General features: G+C 42.2%; 1 protein-coding gene across 14 annotated transcripts in view; it reads left to right on the forward strand.

Moving 5' to 3' along the window:
• The window catches only part of HDAC4 (histone deacetylase 4), a 269534-nt gene that overhangs the window by 138431 nt on the left and 103173 nt on the right, over positions 1-27930 (forward strand). For 11 of the 14 annotated variants that reach the window (XM_087731761.1, XM_087731766.1, XM_087731763.1 and 8 more), the window contains 3 exons: positions 3806-4050; positions 19361-19511; positions 23742-23862. In XM_087731761.1, coding sequence (XP_087587887.1) covers positions 3806-4050; positions 19361-19511; positions 23742-23862 — 517 coding nt within the window. The remainder of the gene's footprint in view (positions 1-3805; positions 4051-19360; positions 19512-23741; positions 23863-27930) is intronic. The other 3 variants (XM_087731757.1, XM_087731760.1, XM_087731758.1) reach the window with 2 other exon arrangements.

Below are 27930 nucleotides of genomic sequence, written 5' to 3' on the forward strand. Positions count from 1 at the left end.
AGGACTCCTTTTTATTTTCTCTCTCCCCAGTTTCTGTAAAGATCCAACATATAATGGGGTTTTTACTGGCATGGAAAACTTACTCTTGTACTTTTCCAGGACACATCCCATTTCCCACAGTCCTTGGGACACATGATGGTTTCAGATTGCACCTCTTGCCCCATATGCTGTGCTGCTGGGGCAGGTACTGTATAGATATAGGGCTGTTATGGGGTTGCCTGAGCTTGAACAGTGCTGGAGGAATACAAAACCTTCTTCTGTCACTCTGAAATACTGAAATCCTGGCAAACCTGGGTCTTATTTAAAGCATTGCATCTGAGATGAGAAGTTTGTGAAGCGATAGTCCGTGAAACAAGATAGCCTCCGCAGGGCTGGTTTCGAGCTGTCAGCTCCCACTCGCGTGCCGGGAAAATGGATGAAGGGTTTTTTCTGTGCAAGCGGCTGCGGCAGTTGCCATAGGGATGCTCCGTGGGTAGGAATGGGAAGGGGCTGACCACAGTATCGAGCACGTGGGAAAGCATCGACCATTACCCAGGAGAGCTTAGGAATATGTTGTTTAGGTGGGTTTGAGTGGTTATCTATAGGTGAGAGTATGGCATTCTTCCTGAAATCCCTGGCTGTGGCTCGGTGACCTGTGGCGAGGAATCCCAGCTCTGGTCCTGTGGGGAGGAGAGGAGAGTGGGGGAAAGGCCACAGGAAGGAAAACAATAGGGAAGTGGAGGGAAGAGCTTGTGGGTTGAAAAATAGCAACACTTCCAGTAATGTGACCTTTTGCAGAAAATGTTTCCATCCAAAAAAAAAAAAAAGTCTTCGCCTCCCCAGCACAAGCTGGGTGTAGGGAGGGAGAAGCACGCTGCTCTTGCATGCATGCTGCGCTCCCGCAGCCTGCTTTGGGGGTCATATGTGACTGAGCAGGAGGCAGCCCCCGCACCCTGTGGGTGCAGACAGGACCTGCCTGCAGGGTGTTGGGCAGGAGGGATGGTGTGGCAGGGCACCGGGTGTCTGCTGCGGCCGTGGGCTCGATGGGTGGGTGGGTAGCATTGCTTTCCCAGCTTTGAGGGAGTACGTGGGCACCCTGAGATTTCTGGAGGAACGACCCGCTGTGAGGTACACAAAACCACGGCCCCTCTTCTCCAGAAACTTAAAGGAGTTCAACTCATAATTTTGTCTCTATAGGCCACCCCCCTCTTTTTTGTATCTTTATTTTCAAATAAAAGCAATGGTATATTTTTTACTGTGCTTTCCATTTCCTACACTAAGCTATATTTCTCTACTAAACTATATTTCTCTGCTTTTGAAGAAGTGATGATGTTCTCCCTGAAATCGGTCTTGTGTAGACCGAGCAAAATTTGTCCATTCATCTCTTAGTACGTGATTTTCTTTGTTTGTTTGTTTCCCCCCTTCAGCTCCAGCAGCATTGGCCTGGCTCTGCTTTTTAAAACCCCACCACTTTGCTCAATGTCGTCCTTTCGAAGGAGCTGCCGTCTAGGATGGCGTTGCCTTTCCTGTGGTCCCTGTCCCGGCATTGTGGCCTTGCCCTTGGCAATGCATTTTGGTTTATGTGGGTTTACAAAACACCCCAGATTTTTCTGGTTTACTCCACTTTTTTTTTTTTTTTTTTTTTTTAAATTTCATTTTTCTGTGCCTCTGTGCTTCATTTAGCTTCAGCTTGTACCAGCATCAACTTCTTATGCATCAGTTACTGGCAAAATAAATAAATGGATAGCATTTGAGGAAGACCCTATTAAAACTCTTTCTCTGGGACTGATGATACTAATGTCCTGATAGAGTTTGTAATGTTATGTGTGGGCATTTGCTGTGGCTCTCTCCAGGGGATGGCACAGAAGGGTGACAGCAAAGTGGCTTGTGTGACCAGAGCTGTATGCCACATTCAGCACCGGGTCCTCATTTATTTCTAACAATTTACAGTTGATTTCAGGTGACCTCTGAGGACGCGCTGCTTGGAAGAACACAGTGAACTTGGTTCTGCGCTCCTGTCTCACATCCTCGAGGAGGTGGCTGAAATCAGACCTAGAGTTTAATGATTAGGCTTGAAGTGAAATAAGAGTTTAATTTTGTATAAAATGAAAGTTCCTCTTCAAGTAGTGTTTCCACAGGTGACATACAGGTGGTGAAAGCTGGCGGTCTGTCTTAGTAAAACTTTTCCTTAAGCCTTTTGCAGTTCCTAAATGTTTTCCGTGCTTTTCCTTTTGAATTGGAGTTTACTTTACCAGCTAGTTCATTTGTAGGCAGGGAGAAATTAGTTTTCGCGTAGTAAAACTGCCTTTGCTTTTGCTTTGGGAGGATGTCTGTCCTACTGGGGCTAGCCTCGTGGTGGGTTGTACCGATGGTTTTGTAGTAGGGCGGCATCTCTACCCCCATGAGATCTAATAGCCTTCCCCAGGCGTGTGCAGGAGCCCCACAGACTCTTTGGCAAACCCTGGGTAACCCTTTCACATGGAGTAGGTGTCTTAGCAGATGTGTGACTGATCCAGCTTCAGTGATGCTGCTGATGTTCCCTCCCAACCTTGCAGAAACACATCTTAAATATTAAAAAAACCAACCAACCAACCAACCAAAAAACCAAAAAAACCCAAACACTAGATAAAATAAAAACCCCAAGGGAAAAAAAAAAACAAACCAACTTTATTTTCCAATTTTGTTGTTTTTGAAGGGTTAGCCTCTTTTATTCTGCAGATGATGTTCATTCAAAGGTATCAGAAGAGTTATTGAGTGATTGCCCTGTAGAGAGAGGCATTAAATTTGGCAAATGTACGGAGTAGATGTGAAATGCAGAGCTGTCATTCAGGTGGAATTTAGAAATCTTTAGTCATTCATGGGATGGCAGTAATTTTTTTTAGCAGAAGCAAGCTGAGTTTAGTTATTGCAAAGCTATTTTTTTTGTAGATGTCTGTTGCTGCGCTTTTTTACAACAAGCCCTTTGTCTTCAGGGAGATGTTTTTTGTGTAAGCAAAGAACTGGTCTTTACTACACGGATAATCAAGGTGATAGTTTTCCCTTTCTCTTCTCTTAGCGTACGTCTCTTGGTACACATTACTGTTCTCTACCTTAGTCTCGGTTGTGCTTCAGGTTTGTCCCGCTTGGAGTTGAACGACAGAGGCAAGTCTTTGCACAGTCACTATTTGGGCACCAGCTTCCTGTCGCTGCCTGCCCTGCAGTGTCCCCACGCTGCCTGCGAGATGTGTTTGCACCTTTCAGGTGGTTGCAGTGAGGAAGTCTAGTCTGTCACCGAAGCACTTAATAATTTTTCATAGATGCCTCATTGCCTGTTTGCTTTTGGCTAAGCTCCTTTGAAAACTGGTTGTGAAGGGTACAGCACACAGTGTTTTTCTGCATAAGTTTCTTAAAATGGGACCCTCGTGTTCCTGACCATAGGACTTCATCAGTTGATCCGTCTTAAGTCAAGATTGATCCTTTCTGTGAAGTCTTAGATTAAGCTTTAGCCTTCTTATTTCAAGTGATCCTAGAAGAGTGGAATGGAGGTGTATGTTTTGAATACACAGATGTAGAATGGTATCAAGAAGGTTCATGCGCGATGCATTGAAGTCCATTGCTTTTAGAAAACACACACGTTTGTAGGAGGTGGTGGCTGGAGAAAAGCTTCTTGAACTCTGAATTCCTGTAGTGCTTTTTTTTACCATTTAAAAAATGGGTTGAGTTTAATGGTACTGTTCTTGATTCAATCCATGGTTCCTCAAGGTCTTTCCTGGACACAGTATGAGAACTAGATCCCTGTGTGAATGGGGAATACACTCATCTCTGCTCTTGTGTTTTCATGTTGTAGTTGATGTGACCACAGCACTGCCCTTGCAAGTTGCGCCGACTTCAGTCCCAATGGATCTGCGCTTGGACCACCAGTTTTCCATGCCTGTGACGGAGCCGACACTACGGGAACAGCAGCTCCAGCAGGAGCTCCTGGCGCTCAAGCAGAAACAGCAGATCCAGAGGCAGATCCTCATCGCCGAGTTCCAGCGGCAGCATGAGCAGCTCTCCCGGCAGCATGAGGCCCAGCTGCATGAGCACATCAAAGTAAGTGATGGGCAGCCCTGCATTGGGTGGTGTGTGAAAGCAACCCCGCACCAGGAGATGCATCAATTAATTTATTTTGGGGGGTGGAGATACTGTGCTGGACTTGGTAGGCCATGTTTAGAGAATGATCTTTTGTAAAGGGATGCAAGCACCAAGATTTAAAAGGGGGTTAGGTTGGAGGAGAGGAAGCAAGGTAAGCTAGTGTCATGTTAAACGTTATCTCCCTGTTTGCATGTATGCAGAAGTCCTGTGCCTCACTGCCGACAGCTGGCTTGCTTTCCCTGGATTTGGGAAATTTCAGTAGAATTTAACCCAACAGGAGGGCTTTTAGGTTACCTGTTACTAATATCACATATTTGGGAGTAGATATAAACTGCTCGCTGGACATATGCTGTTAGCACAAGGTGCAAACCAAATGTTTGGACCTTAGTGTCTTTGCAGGAATAGGAAACACAGATGCAGCAGGTGTGGGTACATCTACACAGCGTGAGATTTTTTGGAGTTGCACAGTGCAAGTTAGGCACCGGCTGGGTACTTTGTGCTGCTCAGCACGGAGAGGAAACGTAACACACAGGCTAAGTAGGAAGTACAGTTTAGAAGATGGCTGTTGCATAGTCAAAACGTTAGACATTATATAAATATTTCACAGTGATAGACTATTGCTATGGTAACATAAGCTTTCAGAATTGCTAATATGGTCTCTTTTCAAAGGGGGATTAGCGCTGCACGTGGTAAATAGCGTTAATGTAATATGAAAAAGCAACCTCAATTCAACCTTATATAACTTCCATTTTAATACAAAATACACGTAAGAGTGGGAAAGAGAGAATTAAAAGTTAATGGTGTATTATTTACAGACTTTTCAAACACAGATATGAGCCTGGGTTTGTAAGAACAGTTGCTGTTTGAAGACTGATTAACAGTAAATGCCTGTGTCCTTAGTGGGTCCTCTGTGTTCTCTTCAGGACAAATGTGTGGGGCAGTGCATGTGTGTAAATACATTTATATATATGCTCATACGTATGCATAAGTGTATATATGTGTGTGTATATGTATGTAGTTATGTATGTATACACATATGTCTATATGTACACATTTGTGCATGAATAGCACAAGAACAGTTACATCATCTGCGGTTCACGTAGTACATTCAAGAGGAAAGGGTGGGAAATACCTGTGACAAATATTTCCCCTATTTCCTTGTAATTGCATGTGCCTTTAGATGTTTGTCTATTAAAAATATGAAAGGGTCATTCAGATTTAATGGACAAGCTCTAAGCACTGATGATAGGAACATATTTGCTCTCATTTATGTTAAAGCTATGACTGATTCTGGTAAAAGTCTGCATTAGAAGGAAGTAGAGATCTAATTTTGAGAAGCCAGTTAGCACAGTATATCTAGACCATTAGGTAATGAAGTTCTTCCTCTAATGTGTAAGCCTGGCTAGATGAAAAACTTAAAATAGGAATGATATAATCTTCTATGAAAAAGGATGACCTGCAAGGTGATCTCCCATAGTAGTAAGTGTGTCATCGTGCCCAGAATTGCTTTCAAAATAAAACAGCACATTATTGAAATAAACCCCATCATACATCACAAATAAAATAAACCCAAAACTGTACACAAACGTGTCGTTATGATGTGCTTTTTTTTTTCCGGAAAACATACTTCTTAGATTTGTGTTCATAAGTCAGCCCACATTCAGATGACTCAGATTAAACCAACTTTCAGAAACTGGCAACTGTGTTAGGTGTAGTGACTGCAGGTGCAGGGAAGCTATTATTTTGTCCAGAGAACTAAAATTTATAACCTCGTATTTGGACTTTGAACGTTGAGCTGTTCAGCTCCTTTATGGCTCATGAAAAAAGCAGGGGGGATATTAAAGCAAATAAAAAAAAAACTTTTATCCTGTGTAAGCGAAGCACTAGGGTTTGAACTGTGAAATTTGGTATAGAAATAGTTCTACATGAAGATGCAAAGCTCTTTTTGGAGGAATTCAGGTGGTTTTTAATAAATCAGCTGCTCAGTGTGTGTAGTAAATGTCCCATGTGCACACACGCGTGCATGCACACCATGCTGCTCCAAGCATGCAAGGGAGGGCTTGCTCTTGCATGTACATTGGATCAAGGAAATGCTTCCTACTGCTTCTCTCCTCACCTTTTAATGCCGTGGGCCAGGAGTGCACAGCATGCAAACTTGCCTGTTTTGTGAAAGGTCTAAGCAGATGTGCTACTGCTGGGCATGTCTCTGGAGTGGGGAGGAGCAGGAGTGGGGATGTGGTCTATCATCTTTTCTGTTTACTCAAACACTGAATGTTTAGACCAAATATATAAAGGAAACAGCAAATTCTTGACATCCTCTTTGGAAGCTCAGAATAAGTTAGCTTCATTTGATGATTGGCTTATGGCGTCACTGATGAGATTAAGAATTTCATTATTCTCTTGTCTCCAAAGCAAAGTGTTCAATATGCAGAAATAGTTTAGACTGAGTGATGTAGTTGTGAGATTCTTCAGCTGAAAGTATTTCGTAGCCTGAGCTTACGGTGTTGTAATGAAGGTGTCATGAGTCCATTGCTTTTACAAACTTTTATTCTCAGGTTTCTTCCTCAGGTGGAGATGAAGTCTCTCTTTGGGTAAGAAAAGGCTTGGGAACCTAAACCTACCCAATTTTCTGTTGATTAAGATTATATGTAATGACTAGAGTGAGCTTGCAGCATTCCTTACTGCTGCACGATGTTTGGTTCTTGGGCGTCTTCAGTGTCCTCCCTGACATTGGGGTTTTTTCATTCAAAAAGTAAACTTTCAGCAGCAATTGCAAGGTGGTTGTACATCTTACAAACTTACTTCCTTTCCAAAAATCTGGGGCTCCTGCAGTTTGATTAGAATTTTCAGCATTAGAACAACCTCAAAATCTAATGAAACAAAACAAAAATTAAAAATGCAAATGTCAGTGCTCTAAACTTAGTCTGATGTCAAGCAAAATGGCAGTTCTTTGACTTTCTCCCAGTCACTGGTTTCCTTGGAGGTGATCAGAGCCTTCGTTAATCATAGTATTAAACCCTGCAATTGCTTTGTAAACTATTTCTGTGAAGCAGGAATAATTTCTGCAGCTTACTATGTTTTGCATATCTAGCACTATCTAGGATCAATTAATTTGGCTTTTTTCATTACAGCGTAGCATCCACCATTTTAGTCAACAAATACAAAGCATTTATTTGTTCATCTGTTTGTATACTTGAGGAGCAATTTCTGTGCTTTATCCTGTCTTACACCTGTTTCTAAATCCTTTTGCTTACAATTCCTAGATTGTAAGCATATTTTTGGATATAGCAGACGAGTGTCTGGGTAGAGTTACATATGCAGAGCAAACATTGCATTGCATCCCTCTTTTGGCAAGACATTCAGGTTCAAGTACCTTTGCACTCTTCCACTTATAGATGTTAAACAGTTTTGTCAACAGGAATTCAGTGGCTGGGCATCTGCTGCTAAAAATAAGAAAATACTTTTGATGCATTTCTGAAGGGGCAAATTATGTATTTTGGACAGACTTGCATACAGCCAGCATTGCTAAGTTACAGCCAACAGCACTTTGAAGATTTTGAAGAGCTTACTCATTTTAAATGTTTAAACCCTTAGCTAGTACAACAGGAATCACGTTTTGTGGTTTTCTTTCTTTTATTACGTTGGTGTTGGTGTGAACAGAGGAACTGTTCTGACTCGATGTGAATTAAGAATGGGGGCAATATGTCTCCCACCCCAGAAACAAAGCACCTAGTATAAGAAACATCTTAAGATCGTCTTAAGTAATGAAATTTGGCTTGAAAAATGTTGGCATGTCTGTATTGTTTTTCTATTCAAGTAGATAACTTTTTACTATTGAAATATGAAGTTTTGATATTTCCCAAAACTTGGTTTTAGTCCAGCAGCCCCATTTTAATTGTCTGATGTGCAAGAGGAGAAGATGGGATGGTTGCAGTCCTGCCAGATCGCACATGCGATCCCTTCCCTTGTACCCCCCAAGCAGTCCTTGCTTTTATAGACATAGTATTTTGGAAGAAATGGCCTCCACATAAAGGTGGCGAATTCCAGAAGATCATGCAATTGGGAGAGCCGGGCTATGAGTGAAATAATATTTGTGGAAGGGAAGTATAATGGACGCAGTTAGAGCTCGGCACACGGAGGGAGTGGGATCGTTGCACGTGGGGAGTAACGAGAAAACCCTGACATGTTTAGGGAAAATAAGCCGAGCCTTATGAAGACTTCACACCATATGGAAATAGAGAAAACTGTCTTTCACAACTACAGTGCAGCTTTGCAGATTGCTTGACATCTGAAAGTGGCGCGGGAAAGGAAGCCGGAGCTGGTGAGCACCAGAGGCTGCTGCGGGCTGGCTGGAGGCAGAGGCGACGGCTCCTCTCTTCTGTAGCCGCTTACCTTCAGCGAGATGGCTTTTCCACTCAGGCATGCCTTGCCAGATGTGTAACAATATTTACAGCCTTCAAATCTACCTTCCTAAGCACAAACAAGGATGGAATAAGGAGCCTGGTGCCTTGGCCGTTGCCAGTGAGACACTGGAAAGCCTCTCCGCAGGTCCCAGTGTGAGCTTTGATTGACCTTTGATTGTGAAGGAATCGGCAGTGAATTTTTTCCTTTGTGAGTCACTCATTCCCAGCCAAGATCAGCTGGAAGTTACCAAAAGCTTTTCCATTTGCCTTCTGGTTAAGGGCTGGAGCAAGATGATTGAAGGGAGGCAGGACCCATGCTTTGCCAGGGTGAGAGGCACCTCGGGTGGTGTGAGCTCAGCAGAGAAGCGAAGGACGTGGTGGGTAATGTGGTTAATGTCTTCTGTCCCTGCGCTGCCTGAGCTCGGAGCAGGGTTCATCCCAGCTCTGGCTGTTTTATAGCTAAAACCGGAAACTTAATTCAGGATGCTGACGCACGTCAGTGTTAGCACATGACAGCAGACACCAGAAGAGTCCTGATGGTGATGGGATAGCAACACAGGCAAGCAGCTGAGCCTCACAGCTCCTCATGGACCTGAAATCCTGATCTTGGAGGCATGCAAAGATGTTAATTCTGTTATGCAATGCTATTCCTGGTTTTCCTGTAATCTGAGAAAAGAGTATTTGTGTGCATCAGTAGCAGAGGGAGTGCTAGTCTGTACATGTAACATATACAGGATGTTCAGAGAAGTCATGGGTTTGCATATAAGCAGCAACAGTGAAAGGAGCTTTGTAACAATGTTCGCTGAGGAGTGATTCTGAAATTGTTTCCTTTTTATTAACACAGCAATTTTCTAAGTTTAACAGTATGCTATGCTGCTTAATGGCTTTATGCCAATAAATAAAAATATGTGGAATGTTTTCAGACATTGGCTTTATATATATAGCAACTTTCAGCTCAAGCCTGAAGAGATGGTTTCTTGCTGGATAGTTTTTGCTGGTTTCAGATGACATTTTTTTCATCAGTGTAGCTTCCGAGCCCTGATTGAGAGGTGCTGAGCATGTCTGCTCCATCCTTCCTACCTGCAGCAGCCAGCGCGGAGGGACTCCCTCTGCTCAGTTCTGTGCCTCTCTTCTGCAGAGCACCCATTCCTCACAGCCTGCATCGTTTTCAAGAGAAACTTAAAAAGCCTGGAGATACCAGGTGTCTGCCTCTGTCTGTATTCTGACGTGATAGGATTATTCATCTTAGAAAACTGCAGCTGGGCACAGTTGGTGGTAAGAAACCAGACTGAACGTTATGTGCCCTGTTACTACTTGAATGCATTGTACCATGCTCCCTTGCTATTTCTAGATGGCTTCCTGTTCTTTTTCGGTGACCTTGCCTCGTTTTTCTGGTATGCGGAGCTGACTCCTAAGACTTAGACCTGGATCATGCAAAACTTAACATCTGATGGAAGTAACTCTGGGGAAAGCTTTTGCAAGATCAGAGTGTTTGCTCTCTTTGAAGGGTGGGGAGTATCTTTCCTCAGCCTCAAAGTCAAGATCTTTTCCAAGAACAGTGAGGACAAATCTGCACACAGAGGGGTGGGTAGTGTCAACAAATTCATGTAGCAGCTTGGACACCTGTAAACCCCATTTCTGGGTTGAAGAAGTCAACTACCTGAAAGGAGGTTGTAGCGAGGCGGGGGTCAGTCTTTTCTCCGAAGTAACAAGCGATAGGACAAGAGGAAATGGCCTCAAGTTGTGCCAGGGGAGGTTTAGATGGGACATTAGGAAAAACTTCTTCACCAAAAGGGTTGTCAAGCACTGGAACAGGCTGCCCAGGGAAGTGGTTGAGTCTTCATCCCTGGAGGTATTTAAAAGATGGGTAGATGTGGTGCTTAGGGACATGGCTGAGTGGTGAGCTTGGCAGTGCAAGGCTAACGGTTGGATGCTATGATCTTAAAGTTCTTTTCCAATCTAAACGATTCTATGATTCATGCAGCAGGCTGGGTTAACTTGGGCATCTTCCTGCCTAGTGTTGGTGGTTTCTGGACTGAAGCTGGATTGCTTAACCGGGAAGATTGTCTGCCCTGGTCCTTACAAACCTACTTTAAACCTGGTAAAAGAAGCATATTTCCTTTTGACTTCTTCTGAGGTGGGCCACAGTTTGTAGGCTGGAAGGAGCAGAATGAGAACTCCAGATTTTTCCAGATTTGAGATGCAAAAACCTTAGTCAAAAGTGAAGTGTCAGATCTCACTGCAGCCAGTGGACATCGTGGCTTGCATGCTGTGAATCCCCGTACTGGTGTCCATGGAGTCTACTCGTACAGCTAGCCTTGTCCTCCTTGCACCATTACTCAAGTGTCTTTGCTCTGGGGCTTCACAGCTTTCCAGCAGAATACAGAGGTTTTCTGACCCATCAGTGGTGGGAGATGAAAAACCTATTGCCCCCTGAGCTTGGCTGCTCCACGTTCCTTTGGTGAACCAAAGAAGAGGCTTTGACCTAGTGCATTTTCTTGTTACTTGATCTCTGGAAGTTGAACTTAAATTGGGCTGACTTTTGGGTCTTCTGAAAGCTGAATGTCTGACGTAAATGGCAGAAATGGCAGAGTTCACTGGCTGACAAACAGATACAGGATCTTTTTTTTGGTAGCACATGCTCACTTTTTCTGTGGAGTCCAAACAGTTTTTGAAGTGGTCAAATTTCTGTTCTTTCATCCTTTATAGCATGAGTTTGTCTCCCAGTAAAATGTGTGTGGGGCACAGTGATTTGTTTTTTGGTTGGTTTTTTTTTTTTTAAGCTACAAGCCTTATGGTCTCTATTCAATCTGGAATTTCAAAGTAAACAGTAGAAGAAGGAATATTTTGCAGTTCACACCTCTGACTTTTCAACTCCAATTTTATCTTATTTTTGAACTGGATGAAATAGATTGGAAGTAGTCAAACATAATGCTTAGAGAATCAGGGCAAGAGTGAAGAAATACCCAAGAAACTTGCTGTTATACCAGGAGTATTGACCTGTTAATATATGTCATCACTGATAAATTAACATTGATAAACTTGTAAGTCCTGTTGCTGCATATGGTCTCTTAACAAAATTCAGCTGTTGTATGGGAGAATGAAGTTGCATTTAAAATGTAAATCATGTTGTGAATAACTTTACTCACATACACTCAATACGAACAATGTTGTTGGATTAATCCCTATGTTTACGTTTCCTGTTTAACTAGTGGCAGTGTGTAAAAATGATAAATATTTGGTATTTATGTTGCTGGCGTGTTACCTTTAAAAATGCTGTTTCTGCTGCACTCGCACAAGCATCAGATGATGTTGAACATTCATTTTTAGCATGCAGCCTTCCTCTGGGCACTGCAGGTGCTGGGGCTGTCACTGCCTCGTGTCAGATGATGAGCAGCACTTTGCAGTCCACTTCGTCACCGTGTCCACCCTCCATCAAATGGAGCTGAACCTGAAATCACACAGGAGCGGCAGCTGATGCCGTGTGTCAGCAGCCACGCTGCCAGTGGTGGTACTCTGTCCTTGTTGCTTTTTTTCCCCTCCTTTTTTTTTCCTCGCTTGTTTGAGAAGCCCAGCAGGAGCATTCCAGTGAGGTCTGCCGTCCCTGCCAGCTTTCTGGTTCAGTTGCTTTTGCTTCACACAGGTGATTGGGAATGGTGGATCAGTGGATACAGCCCTGTTTCTCCTTTTTTCCTTCTTTGAAATGACTAAAACCCAGTGGTGGCTCCTCTAGCTGTTCCCGTTACAGGATCTCTTTGTCCTACGTCTCTGCTCCTGATACTGATTTTAGCATAACACTCCCATTCCAGCTCCTCTGCTCCCTGCACCCTGAAACAGTTCACAGAGGACATAATTACTCTGCTGAGGACTGAGGTCTGATCACTTATGGCATGATAAAATCTCATTTAGCATTAAACATCTGGGGCTCCTTCCTTTACAGGACAATTTATATGGCTCTTGGATTTACAGAGGTTCCTATTACCATCCGTGGTCGGATGGATGTTCCCTGCTCCTGGTGCAAGGTGTACCAATTTGTCCTCCCCTTCAGTAATAAGCATGTAAAGCACAGCAGAGGCAAATGCAAAGTTTTCCTCACCTTTAGAGGAGAAAATGGGAGGAGGAACTGAACATGCTGAACACTACAAGTGGAGCTCACTGCTTTATAGAAAGGGTCTCAGAAACTCTGCTTGAGTGAGTACGTGAGCAGTAACGGGATGGGAAGGAAGCTGGGATACAAGATTATATATCCGTATATAAGCTGCCAAACTAATAACATGGGATCTTTTCACCTAGAGCTGGCAATCAGGGAACATAACTATCATTCCCTTTCCTGGAGACATTTGAGCCTCATAAACTTGAACACCAGACATTCTCAGTAGGATATGTCTAACCAAGATCAGTCTCTTGCCCAGGAAGCTGTTGGCTGGGGAAGATCGTTTCCCTGTGTAGCGAAGAGATGCTGGCCGTGGGAACTCCTGGCGTGGGACTGCCTGCTGTCAGCCTGCCTGATAGCTGGAAGGGGGCACGCCGAATATACCTTCAGCTGCTGATGTGTCCAAGAAAGATAGATGATAGATGTTCATTCTTCTGAGCTGTGCTTTCAGATTTTTGTGCCTTGGCTTCTGCTGAAAACCACAACTTTTTTTTCCACCCCTGTCTCCCAGTACAACTGATTAATTCTGACTAGCCTCCAGTGCTCCAGGAGATATCTGAAACACACCGTGATGGAGCCAAGAGAGCGAATCCTGAAACTAGGGTCACAGCCTGAGACTTCAGTAAACAGGATGGGGAGAACATGAAGCAGAGAGTCCAGCCAAAGGAACAGCCAGCGCTGAGATTGCTCTAAAATAACCCAACACAACAATTCTCTCAGAAATCTGTTGACATCTGTGCTTTGCTTCACCCATAGCTAATGATTTTTTGGAGGGTGATTTGATGTGTACATGTTTTGGCGAGTTCTTTCTTGATCATCACCTACGATTTTCCTTTATTTTCACATAATCTGAGTTCCAGATCCTTGTAAATACCTGATTTAACCCACCAAAACTGTAGAAATTTGCCAAAGAGGGCGGCAGATGATTTGCCTTAAAACCACTATTTGTACCAAAACCCCAGCCTCTCTCCCTGCTAGGTGAGAGGGCAATTATGTGAAGCTTCCGAAAGTGTTTACTGTGTCATGCCTTAACTCAGCCTTTAGGAGTACAAGTTCAGGGGGTGCTGAGATGATCTGCTTTGTGGTTTTTTTTTTGTTCTTCTCTAGCATTAAGTTGTCAGTTTTGAAGGTAGTATTTAACTTCTATATTCTTATAGCCTCTTTGAAGCTATTGCCTCCATCAGAAGGCCAACCTCTTGTTCAGGGGTGGCAGGTGACATAGTTGTACAAAGTCTCTGAGCTTGCCTGGAAGAAGTCCTCAAACTGCAATCTTATGACAGGCTGGACTGTGCCAGCATGACCTTGGTCTGAGATGGAAACCACGTGTACGTGTGAGGAGGAATGCTGACCTGTAGGTGGAGGATCAGGCTATCTTTTCATCTGTGTTTCTTCTTAACCTAGCTGCCTTGTGCTGGGAGGAAGTAGGAATTGCCTGCAAATCCAAAGAGCAGCAGAAGTGCTCAGGGTGACGTCCCACCACGCTGGAGCACCTTCAGTAGATTATCTCAGGCATAGACTGAGATGCAAGTTAGGAGTTGGTCACAACACTAAGCTACTTTGGATCCCAGGAAATGTTTATCGGCAGTAAGTGCGCCAAGTGTTGTTCACCCAGACTTGCATGTGTGATTATCTGTATGAGTAAGGGTGAGCTGTCTGGGTACAGATAATTTTACGCTGCTTTCCACTCATTGAAGGCTATTCAAAATATATATTATAAAAACCTGGAAGCCATAGTCTAAGCTTCAAAACCTCTCCTGCTCTGCAGATTTTAATCAGTTTTACTGTGGTGTGTGAAGTAAATGACAGAGTAGCACCTTTAAAATGACGGTTGTATGAGAAGGAAGAAGCAGAGGAGCATGAGCAGAGAGCAGTGCCTGGCTTCTGGGGGAAGAATAAGGTAGTGTCTGCAAGGTAGCAGGATGCAGGAAGGACTTGCATCCTTACTACTCACCTAGCAAGTCAAGGAGTGGCTATGCAAGTCTTGATGCAACATGTCTCCATGAAATATGTCCTCGTTCTCTCTTGTCAATGGGATCTTTGCTGTCAGCACCACGTGCTTCCCAGGAGGGCACAGGCTGACTTCTGGGCTGAGGCTGCTGGAAGATTTTGGAGCACTACCTTTCCACTTCTGTTGTAATGACTAAAGGAAACTGTTTTAGCTCCACTTTGCTTAAAAAGAGGTTTCTTTGTGCAGTAGAAGTTGACAGCGTGCTTACTGATAAGGTGTCAGTCCCCATCCTAGGTAGACATGCTTGAGAACTGAAGACAATTGAGGAATGTGATGGAAAAATCCACTGCACTGCTGAGTCCTCACAGCTAGCTAACAGTTGATAAATACCTGGAAATGCTCTACATTCTCCTTATTACATTTATTAATATTAATATATGCTAAAGGAGCACCAGCAACACTAACTACAGGTACAGTTGAACATTTGTGCAGTTTTCATAAATAGTGGAAGCAGTGACATTAAACATATGCAGGAATCCCCATAGTTATAAATATTTACAAATACTTACTTTGGCAAGAGCACCTAATTCAGATGTTCCTAGCTGCACTCCGTAATACAGCGTGCATGTCTGTCACACAGTATGCTTCTCAAATTGATAGTTGAATTAGTCTGAATGCAAGGGGTTTCCCTTGGTGTATCACTTTGTATTTCACAAATATTTAAATTTCATTACAGTTGGGGAAAAAACACACCGCTCCAGCTACGCGCAGTTAACACACGGGCGTTGTGGAGTCGGCGTTGATTCATTTGCCAGCAAGAGAGATCTAATGTATTATGTGGTATGTGAGCACTATCTCGCTTCGTAATTAATAATCCTTATCAGAGCCACCTAAGCGGCTCTTGGTATGTCATGAATTGCAGTTCAAGAGATGCTTGTGAATTCCTAACTCGGGCACTTTCCAAAAGACTCAAGCGTGGGAGATTGCATCCCACTCAAATGCAGCTCTGACACATTTTGCCTTTAGACATCAGTAGGCTCTTTTTTTTTCCACTGAGATAGTCAAGGGAAGGTTAAATGCCAGACCAAGCCCGCAGCGTGTGGGTATTACCTTGGCAGAAGTTTAGTGCATGGCATGGGAGGGGGGTAAGACCTCGCTGCAGTTGACCACACACAGGTATGAATGCTTGCTACCTGTTACAATTTGCCTCAATTGCTTTAACTGAAGCAAAAGCTCATATTTTTCTGAAGTTTCAGTTTATTTTGTGCACGAGACAGCTTTTTGTATGTTATCAGATTTCCTGCTTCTCCTGTTAGTCAGTCAGTGGTGGGTTCTCTTGCTGTTTATGGGTCTTTTTTCACAAAGCATCAGCTTTTTTGAATAAGAAAATTAATTTTTAAACCACCGAAATATAAAATTGGGGCACAGTCTAGCATCAAGCAAGTTTTAAAGTTTATAGTTTTACAGCAAAGAAGGGCCTTTTTGCACAGAAAACTGTGATTTAATGTAATAGTTGTATTCCCTCTGGCTCTAATATAACAAGATGGGTATCAGTAGCAGCAAGGACGAGCAATGCAAGCCTCTCCTTGGGTCAGCACCCCAAATCCTCATCCGAGGTCCTTGGAGCAGTTGTGAAACCTGGATGCAATCTGTGTAGCAGGATCGCCTGAGCTGGTGAGCTGGTAAAGGCACTGCATTGCCAGCGCCCCTGCGGTTTGCTGAGTCTGCACCATATATTTCCTGTCAAATACTGTCTGTGTGGTTTGTTTTCAGCCCTAAGTGTGGAGAAATATTCATGCTGTAGGAAGGCATCGCAGTTCAGACAGAGCACTCAAATGGCTTTTCTTTAGTCATTTTCTGAGGCTACAACAGACACCAACAAAGTGATTTCTTTTCTCTTTTCATGGATATGATTGGAGAGGCTGCTTCTGGTTGTTTTTTTTTTTTTTTAATTTTTATTTTTTCAACTTTGAAAAGATTTGAAAACTATATTAAGAATAGGCTTTGTGGAAACTGGGGTCAAAATCAGCGGAAACAATACCTCTCTAATGAAACTTCTATAAGCCATCCAGATACAAATTGGTCTTTTCATTTACATTTCACTACAGATGTCAATGAAAGCACAGTTCCTTCTAAAGCATCCTAATGTATGTAAACCATTGCAGGAAGCATAGCGTGCAAAGCCTAGGAGACTGCAGATGGAGAGAAAAGGCTCCTGATTTCATAAAAATAACAAAACCTGTTTTAACATATTGTGCATTAAATATTGTTCATTTGCATACTTCCTATGGCTAGGTTATAAAAGCCCACCATGTGGTGGACTTGTTGGAAGTCTGAAAAGATACTCTTTCTCCAAATGGAGATGTGTTAGTGGAAGCTGCGGCTTAATTATAAAACAAAAATAACTAGTTTTCTCTAGCTTTTTTTTGTTGTGGTTTTTTTTTTTTTTCCCTTTTGTAGGTTTTTAGAGTCTGGGTTTTTTGTTGTTTACATAAAATTCAATAGAATTAGGAAGGGAAACATAGGTGCAATCACTGCAAATTCTGCTAACTGGGGTTCGGTGTTTTACAACAGTCTGCCTGCTTGGAACCGGCAGCAGCAGGGACTCCTCCATCAAGAGTTTCCAGCAGATAGCCAGGCAGATTGTAAAGTACCTCTTACATTATTTTTTTGCATCTTTATATAGAATTGTGTAATTTTATATGTATTGTATATAGTGTATCCATGGCTGAAACATTGGCTAGTACAAATGTACAATACCACAAATTAAAATAAGAAATTGCTGTCAAAAGCGTAAATAGAAAAATCTGCAAAAGGAGAAGGAAAAATCAGTGTACGTGGGGTGGGAGTCTTGCATACACACTTGATGTCAGGGTTTGGAGAAGGATGGAGTGAGACACATTTTTGGAGGGAGCAGGTTCCCCCATGACTTGGCCCGGTCCCATTCCACGTAGAGGACTTCATGAACCTGGAGCAGTGGGTGGTATCTGAGCAAAGGCACCCATTAAATCCAGCCTCAGAGAAGTCTCATCCTTTGCCAGAGCGGTAAGGGTTTTGAAGGTTAAGGTTGCCAGCTTAAAATCAATCTGCTAGTTTATAAGCTGCCAACATAAAGAGCGCAGGGCGGGCGTAAGGTGATCGGGGTGGTGGGGAACCGTTGTGCTCCTGCGTTCAGGGGGGTTTGCAAAGGTAATCAGAGCAGCCCAAGTAGTTGGCTTTAGCATGTATCTTGCTGGAGAGGGTGCAAATGGAATTGGGAGGTGGTAAATCTTAGTTTGAGCTTTTTTTTAAGAGAAAGCAATTTTCAGTGGAACTCAAGGGAGAAGCCCTGTGCCAGGGGAAGAGCCTTTTGCAAGCCCCATGGAGATCCATTCACACCTAGCCAAGCTGCAAGCTGCTGAGACTTGTCATTTGTCATCTGCTTTTCCACAGCCCAGCTTGCTCCTGGCTGGCTGTCAAGACACGGAGTGTTCTCTGAGCACTGACGGGTACCACCCCAGGGCCTGGTGTATCAAACTGCCGCCTCCAGTCCCTGGGGGAATTAATTCCCCCTGGACCCAAAAAGGATGCTCTGGGCTGGGGAGATCCACCCCAAATTTCCCAAGAGGTTGGTGTGTCCATGCACGTCTTCCAGGTGCTGGGATTTGGAGACCCAAGGGGACACTTACACAGTGGACAGGGGCAGGAGTCTTTGGTGCTTCAAGTCTTGAACATCCCATTTGATGAAAGCTTTGGAAATCTTGATCTTAATTAGACAGCCTGGCTCTCGGTTCTTCCTGTGAATATGTGTGAGTTGAGAGGGCTGGGGTAAATCCTTCCTTGAGAGATTATTGGAATTTTTCTTTTTAGTAATGAATCAATTCTTTTATAATTAGGCTCACAAATGGGTGATGATCATGCCCACAAGGCAGCTAGTGCTTTTGCATTTAGCTTGGGGTGTGAGGTTTGCATGGCAGACGGGAAGTGACCAGCATTTGATGAAGTTAAAAAGGTATAGTTATCCAAGGCCATGGGAACTCCTCTGTATACATAGAGAGAGAGAAGGACTGTTGGAGAAATAAGAGTGCAAAATCATATAATTAAAGGCTTACTCAAAAAATCATATGCACAAGGGAACTGAACTGGTCTTGCAAAGCCTGCGTTGATGATGGCGTATTTTGCTGCAAGTGCCTGACTTGGTGAGCTCAACAGTATTCCTTTGTGATAGGGTTTCTACATGGTGAATATATGAGTATTTGTAATTAAAGCCTCCTCATGGGGTTTTACTTAAAACAAACGATAGAGAGAAAATGAAGATCCAGCTGGAGTAGTGGTTTGCAGTGGCTCAGTGCAGGGTCCGGGCACCAGGCTCCGGCAGGGCAGCAGTGGCAGCAGACAGCTCGCGGAGCAGTAGTGGGGACCCAGCCACAGCCTTTGGCAGCAGCAAATTGGTTGGGGAAGCACCTATTTGGGTGGAAGCTTTTTGTCGTTTTTTCAAATCAAGTGCTTTCTGAGCAGGATGCTTGTGCTTGTAAACAGCCCATGCCCTGAAGCCTGGAGCATATAGTGCCTATGGTTTAGCGTAAGTGTTGTCCTGACCTAGAAATGGGGCTCTACAAAGTGCCTGTGAGTCTTAGCGCAGGAGCCTCTACACAAGGAAAATTCCATTTTTCCTATTTCTATGAATTAAACAATGTTATTGTCACCTGATAGCAGCTTCTAGTTTAGCACTGGGAAGTCTGACTGTGTTAATTTGCTCTTTTTCCCCTTGTCCCTTCTCCGCAGCAGCAGCAGGAGATGCTGGCAATGAAGCATCAGCAGGAGCTGTTGGAGCACCAGAGGAAGTTGGAGCAGCACCGACAGGAGCAGGAGCTGGAGAAGCAGCACCGAGAGCAGAAACTTCAGCAGCTAAAAAACAAAGAGAAAGGAAAAGAGAGTAAGTAGCAAAAGCTCACTTGTTTCAGTGATGACAGGTAGAGCAGATGAATGGAAGCCATAAAGCAGCTTTATAAAGCTGGAGAAACCTTCATGATAACCTCTTTACAGAGCTCGGCTGCACAGGGAGCTTATGTAAACTGTTAGGAGGTATTGAGTGTAAGAGAGAAATGTATTTCTATGCTTTATCTTCATTTGTGTCTTACTAAATGCCATTTTAGCGTTTTTCAAAAGGAAGCGTATCGTCTCTTTACTTGATTTAACATTTTTTGAAGTATTTTTGGCAGTGTTCCTAATGGAGGCAGAATATTAAGCCCATAAAATACACCAGATGCACACTGCATTTCTTTCTCTTTTACTTTTCTTAATTTCACTCTTTTAAGATGTAGCCGAGTTCTCAGTTCTTAGATTTAAAGTGTTTTCATTCAGAAAGTGCTTCTTTCATGAGGTTACAGATTGTGGTTGGCTTTCCCACGTGTCATTATGCACTTCACAAGATTCAGTAAAATGATTATGGCCTCGCAAATCCCCTTATCAAAGACACTTTGGTTGCTTGTTCAGTTTTCTTTTAGAAGTGAATGGGAGGACAAATACCTCGCCAAGTTGTACTGTCAATTCGTTAGGTCTTCATTTCAAATGAAATAAAGAAGCCTGTGATGGAAGAAGCAGAGAGGGCTGAATGGTACCAGGAGATGGGATGCTCTCCGGGGACCAGGAACAAGATAAAGCTACAAGAATGACACTTCTAACCAGAAAGGACTGGGGTCTAAAAAAAGACTGGAGACTAAAAAAAATATCTGAAGGTTGAATTCCCTACTCCCTGCATGTGTATCTTGCAACGGCAGACTTTAAGCTGCAGCCAAAATGAGGGAATGCACAGACCTACCCCAATATCTTCACAAAGCAGTTCATAGGAGGTCCAACATGTCTCTGTGTGATTGGTTTGGAGTTTGTTCATTTTAAAGACTAGAAAGACCAAAGGATCAGAATCCACTTAAGCAGTTTAACATTCAGGAGTGAGGAAAGGTGATGATAATGCAGATTGGCTACTCTGGTGCCCGGTTGGCTGCCACATGCGATGCTTTCCATTGTCCTCTGGCTGCTTTCTGTTATTTTCCAAAGTAAAGGCAGTCAGTTTGAACTGGATGAAAGCTGTAAGCATTTCCACGTCACCCTGCTGTTCTCATCAACCGTTGATATTATATCAGTGTTTTGCTGGGCCTCTCTGCAAAATTGACACCTGGATATCCTCATTAAAGTATTTTGCAAATAAAAAAAAATGCCTGAATCTCTGTAAAGTGGCAAAAGCATCAAAGCACCTTGCGGATGAAACACATAGGTGTAGATTCAAAAAACAGAATTTGGGGATGTTAAGTTGAAGATCCTGTTCCCATGGCTACAGTTTTATTTTTAAATTACTTTTTATTTAAGAAGTACTATGGTGTATAATCATTATAGCACCTCAGCTCTTAAGAATACTTAAGTTATTTTCCTCGCATCAGAAAATTTTGCTAAGCGCAACACAGCTAAAATTGTCCTGATCTGAAATATGAAGAGTGTGTAATACATGTATAGTTCATTCTTCTTCCTTCCTCCATCACTTTAAGCCAAAATATATTGTTTTGTGCCTTTTAGAAGGCAAATCACAAATCGGTTTTGATTAACATAATATCAGCTCCTTGCATTCTCATCTCAGGAGCCTAAACCTGTCCCTCATGAACTGATATCTGCCGTCATAAAGCTTTTGATCAAAAGCATGACTGCCACAAAAAGAAGGAAAATATATATGAAAGTAAAGGTGGTTTTTTGCACAGGATAAGGAGCGATAGTTGATCGTCCTGTCTTTCTACTTCAGGATTGAACCTAGAACTGGTCCTGTGCATCGGTGTGGCCAGACACTTCTGGGCATGGACCATTCAATCCCTTGCTGCTCAGGCAGCCTTGGACCGTTGTTTGTCTTGGACTTTCTCCTGCAAGTTGGCCAGCTGTGATCAACCCACACTATCATTAAGGGCTTTCGTTCGTTAATTTCCATTTGTTCTGCTCCTCTGCTCTTGCGCTGTGCAACCTCCTCCTCCTGCGACAGCCTGGTCCTGCTTCTGCCCTCCCTTATTCTCTTCCCGCTACCCCTGCCTTATCCTGTATTTGAATACTATTTGATCCTGGGGCAACATGTAACTTCTTTTTGTCTCTGCGGTAATAACCTGGCTCAGTCTTTTGGCTCCTTACAGCCATCCTGTCTGCAGTATTTTGCACATTGTGGCGCTCTCCTGTTTGCAGTCTTATCAGTTGATCTGCTCTTTGCTACCTGCTCCTCTTAAACACTCGGGCCCTCTGAAATTAATAGGCCAGCTTCACAGCTTGGTTTTCCTCACCATGCATAGCTGCTCCCTGAGCCAGGACTGCTGTGTGGGCTCTTGCTCTCCTGTTCCTTCTCTCTCATCCTCCTTTTACACTGCCGTGCCTTTTGCTTCCATTGGAGTTGAGTGTCTTGCTTCCTGCCTATGGACTTACTCCATACGTTTGGGCTTTTGATGTCTGACTTCTGCTCTTGTCCTCTTTGCTTATACCTCTGCATGGGGTATACCATTGTATATGTGACAGGTTATTGCACAGTGCTTCTGCCTGTAACAATGTGACCAGGTCCAAAATATCCCAGTACAGTATATTAAAAGTGAGTTAGATTGTTTTTTTTCTTTTGATCTTTCAACTCAAGGGTCAAGAGCTGAGTAATGGTCAGAAGGTCTTGCATGACAGCTTTGTCCATGGCTCCTGCGTTGTCCAGGGAAGGGGAAGCCTACATGTTTTTATCTTGTTAAGCATATACGGGGCCTTTCAGCTTCTAATTCAGGAGGAAGACGTGCCAGTGGAACTTTTGGAAACCTCAGGATCCAAAAATGTTTAGCTTCAAGTCTTCCAAATAATGTCAGATTTATCCAAAACTGACAGAACACAGCCATGTTAGATTATTTTAAAGATGCTAATAGATTAAAGATGACACTTTTTGGAGAGAGAAGGCCTTTAAGCATGAATTTTTCACCTATTCTGGTCTAGCCATGTGGCTTGCTACACTCATATGAATTTATCTCCAGTTCCTCAGTTGAACTTCCCATTGGGCTTCATGCCAAACCTATGTTTGTAGAGCTAGTGAGAAATGCAGGGCTCCAAAAAGGTGAATTTTCAAGCTTTTCAACACGGCTTCAGTGGTTGAACAATATTACATCTTCAGGCAGTCCTTTACAGAAATATTGCAGTTTTCCTCTCTTGTGGAGATAGAAAAAATTGTTTCCCTGTCTGTCAGATGTCATTGTTGAGTAGGATCCAGGAGACAAAAGATCACCTTGTCGTATTTTAAGTTTTTATTCCCAGTAGAGCAGACAGTTTTCCTGGCCTTTTCATTTTCTTGTAGCCCAGATATTTTCCTTTGGAATTCTTGCTTTACACTGTGGTATAGATGAACCATCATTTTCCACATGTTCTGCTTGCCAAACTTTGTATGCATTACTCCATCAGGAGCTCTGCCTGCGAATCCGTTCTGTCAACCGAATGATAATTTTAATCCATCATCGCAGTGAAACAGACTGGTCTCTATTGTGGAGGAAATAATGATTAGAAATTACACAGTTGACATTTTAACTCTGCGCTACAAAATTACTGACTTTCTTCTTTAAATGTTAGATTTTCTATTTGAAGAAATAGATTGCACACTTGTAAATGAATTGGAATATTATGTAGGTCATATTGTACACAGATACTTTTGAACAAAGAGGTCCCTATTTTCAAGAGTTTTCAAGACAAAATCTACATATGAGACATTTGTCTCATTCCCCTTCTGCTTGCAGATGTGACATTTAAAAACTTGAGTGTACACAAGACCCTTTTTCTTAAATACCTTTGATGAAAAGAAAGCTGGAATACCTAGTACAAGTGCTTTATTCTAAGTGTACTTTTATGCAAGTGTAAAAATCCTCTTCAGAAATCTTTTATAGTGAAATGATAAATCTCTGATTAAAAATCTGTTTTCAAACATAAGTTGTGATTATATGCAAAGCTAAAGGCAAAAAAACCCCAGAGAGCTCCTTACTGGAGGCGCTTTGTTCTTTTCTCTTTGACAGGAAAGTTCTTCTTTTGGACTGGAAATCAAAGATTTAATTCTGAATCTTTTTAGATATTTAAATTCTTTAAAGTTTGTGAATTGATTAAATAACCTTTTTTATTTTTGACATTTCAGGTGCAGTGGCAAGCACAGAAGTAAAGATGAAATTACAAGAATTTGTCTTAAATAAGAAGAAGGCATTGGCGCACCGGAATCTCAACCACTGTATATCCAGTGATCCTCGCTTCTGGTATGGGTAAGTGGTACTGGGCTTATCTTTATGATTCAGCCGGTGCCACCTTTTTTCACAATTGCTGGAGATGTGGGGAATAGACCTGATGTGTTTACTGGATGAACCACAGCAATGATAGAACGAGGGTTTGACTTTGCCGTACATCATTACCAAAATGCATTTTTCACAGCGTTTCAGTGTGAATAATTTTTTATCTTCTGTGATGTTAACAGTATTTTTGTGAGTAGAGGTCTTTGCTATCATCTTTAATCCACTATTATTCAAACTTGCAAGTTCTACCATCAAGATCAACCTTTGTAAGTTCTCTAGCTTTTCACCCAGTATTTCGTTCTGCCAGGTGTTATAAAACTCGAACTTTAGTAAAATGGGGAAATTACTTTTTACGTTTAGTGAATTGCAACTCAGGATAGTTGAGCTAGCATTATATTTTTAAAGCCTTTAAGGCTTACTGCTCATCTTAATCTCTCAAAGTTGGAAGTTTTGTTTACTCAGCTCTTCTCTGTAAACATCAAGTACGTCCTGTCTGCACTCCTAATCGCAATTGCCCCAACATCTATGTTTTCAACTGAAAATTTCCAATTGTTGGTCTCCAGGAAAACCCATTACAATGAAATGGGAACAAAGAGTGACTTCTTCGATTAGTTCAAATGCACCAAATAGCAAATGTAAACGATGGCATTATTAACAAGGTACAAGTTTCAGTTCCAGAGATTCACTACTTCTTTGTGTAAAAGAAAATCAGAAAATTTGAGATAATTTGAAAACTTCCACTACTATAATATTGTGAATATCTATATTAAAAAAAAAAAAAAAAGAAGTCTTTTGGATGTTGTCTTTAGTGACCATAAAATTCATGAAATCTTGAATGACAAAAGTTAAGGAAATTTTGCCGTGAAATTTATGTTCAAGCCGAGTGTCTGACAGTATTTTAAGTCTTAAGAAATTAACATGTGTACAGGGATGATGAGGTCATTGCCAGAAGATGTTTCCAAATTCAAGAAACTAAGCTGAAATTAAATTTGAAAGATGTCCCAGCTATGAGCCAGGGCAGAAATGCTCAAGTGTAATTGGCAGAAAAATTCAAACATTATTCCAGTAGGGTGAGATTGAGCAGTTTTAACACATCTCTGAAAATCTAATCTGAGACTTGAAAATTGTATGGTTATGGCACTGGTTAAAGTAGTGAAATGTTGTTAGTTTATGCAAAGATCATATTTAAGGCCCACTAGGGCGGTATCAAGGATAGTAGAAGAAATAGGAGAAACTGAATTTCAGCCAAGACAACATAAATATCTTTTTTAGATAACTGATTTTCCACTGCTCTTAATTGAGACTCACCAAGAAATTTGGGGATTTTATTAAAGGCGGTTGAAGACTCTCTGAGCCGCTATGTTCTCGATTTTTTTCCAGTTGGTTAAAATGCCTGGTAGTGCAAAAGTGGTACAAAGTCAATTAGAATTAAGGATCTTTATAAGTTCTTTCTTACAAAACCTTTGATTCTCTGGTCCTAGAGAAACCCAGCATAGAATTGCCATCACAGGTGAATTTAGAAAAGAGAAAAATAAATTTGGGAGTGATCTGAATTCCTTATGTTTTGCACGGTTTTCAATTAACTGCTTTTTCACCAAGAACCCAGCATTCAGAGATGAATCGAAGAGCAGCGGTTTGTAACACCGTATATGTTACAGGGCCAGGCGTGATGCAGGAGGTTATTTAGCCAAATCATGTTTAAGGTTTCAGTATGTTTCCTGCTTTGTTTTAAGCTAATGCTTAGAACTTTCTGAGCACCAATATATTGTTTAGGTTTATTATGGCATATGTTAATCAAAACATCCCTTTCCTGTGATGCTTCAGGGATGCCAACAGGTAGAGACAGCATACAAACGGTTGCACAAGGGACTATCCTTTTTCTTATGGATTTAACGGGCTTGCCATCCCCTCATCTTCCCTCCATCTGTTTTGTGGTGAGGAGAGGATCAGTATTTTGGTTTCTAACACAAGATGTGAAGAGGGAAGGAAGAGCCTCAGAGGCCTCACAAATCTTTCTAAGGGTCTGGCTCAGTGATAAGTTACAGGCAGGCATGAGCTCATTCTGCTCTGCCTTTGAGGAGGGCAGATGGCAGCAGGGCTGCGTGACTGTAGTGTCTTATCTTGCAGTGGAGGATTTTTAAATGCACCCTTCAGTTCTTAAGGCAGACGCTGAAGATTTTTAGTTTCCATTCTATTTTAAAAATACTTTTTTAAAAAAAGAGAAAACCTTTAAATTAATTACATATTAGTATTTATTTATATGGCATCTCATAGGTTACCAGTTCAGTTGTAGAGATATTTATGTATGCACATACTTGAAATGTAACTTAATTGGATGGTGTTTGGATTTAACACACACAAACGAGGCTTGCAGAAGATAGACTTGATGCTCCTACTGTGAGCAGGCAAGCCAATTAAGTGGTAACAGATGCTGAAATAGTCTTTTAAATGACGCGCCTGCTTTTAAGCACTTCCTTTGGTCTTATTAATGTTTATGAATTCTTTTTTTAAAAAATTGAAAGCATTACTTGGAAAAAGCAGATCTCCTGAGGGTATTGAACACTACAACAGTTTTACGTCAATGGCTGTGACATGAAATATGTTCCACTGACACGTGGAACAGCTGTCATTTCCCTGGCCTTTTGGGCCAGGCTTTGGTTGTCCACTGAGATGTCCAGATGCTTTTACCTTCAGTATCTTGTATCTGTTTGAACTTCGTTCAGCACTGTCAGTTGCTGGTGCAACATTGTTTATAGTCGGTGAATATTTTCTAATTAATCGCTGATGTTAAAGGGCGTTGTCACACGCACACGTGCGGATCAACCCTTGAGATGAAACGGGACAAGTTTTAGAGGTTTTGCAGAGTATAGTCATAGTCCAAAGGATCTACTAAATGAAAGGAAGGGACTTGATAATGCTCAGTAATATTTCTTGGAGGCTTTCACAGTGGTCTCGCTCTTCAGCTCTATGGTATTCAAGCCACTTTGTAAACTCTGTTTAACATATACAGTTCCAGTCTATATGTAATTGTTTAAAATAGCTTTGTGGACTATAATTTTCAGATTACATTGATGATAGGCAACAACAGGAGAGGTTCTTTTGAGTTTCATTGTCAGACTGTTCCTCCTGTGGATTCTGAACCCGCTGGACAGCCTTGCTCTGAGGAGGTTTTGCTCTTCAAGATACTTAACATGAGTGGCTTAGCAAACAGGGCTATTATTTCCCTAGGAAGTTGTCAGAAATGCACTTGGGAAGTAGCCACTCAATGCAGTGGCAATCATGAAAGGGAGTTTAACTGAGTATTTGCATGGTAAAGGAGGTAGAGAGATATAATTACACACTAAATTATTCCTATGTACATAGGTGTCTGCAGTCTGTACACAAAACATTCTACAAAACATTTTAGCACAGATCCGTATGTTTGAATATATATTCAGTTTACGTTGCGTGAATGTATGTGAAGTATCATGTGTGCTTTGCTGCACGCATGGGCTTTTGAAGGACCTCAAAGCTCGAAGAACAGGGGATGTGTTATGTGAACGTATGTGCTTTCAGGAATGCCTGCAAACTTGATGTAGTATACAATTTCATCCCCTTCAAGACCTCTGAAATTCTTGAATGGGCACGCAGACCAGTGCATTTTGCTCGAAGCAGCGTAGGGTGTTGGATCCCAGTCCTCAAGCGATATAATGTATTCCTGTTTGCAGAGTTAAATATGTCATTCAGCAACTCCAAAGCACATCTAAACAGGCCCTTTGAGTTCCTGCGTATTCCCGAACAAAGTGATGAAAATAACTTCAATGTACATGATTGTGCATGATTCAAAAAAAAGGAAATAAAAAGTCTATTGCTTGTATAGGCAAGAGCAAAAAATGCCATTGTGTGACGTGGTGGGTTTCAGGGCTCTTGGCTTGCAGCGTCCCGGCTTCCTGTTTGTGAAACATCTCTCTGTGCTGCCTTCCCATGGTATGAGCAGATCCGGGCAGAGAAAGCGACTTGTGTTTTCGGGAGGGATTCAAATATTTTTCAGTTTGGTTCTGT

This window comes from Nipponia nippon, unplaced genomic scaffold (genome assembly GCF_047370975.1).
Source record: "Nipponia nippon isolate SJK-2023a ecotype South Korea unplaced genomic scaffold, ASM4737097v1 scaffold_5, whole genome shotgun sequence".
Lineage (NCBI taxonomy): Eukaryota > Metazoa > Chordata > Aves > Pelecaniformes > Threskiornithidae > Nipponia > Nipponia nippon.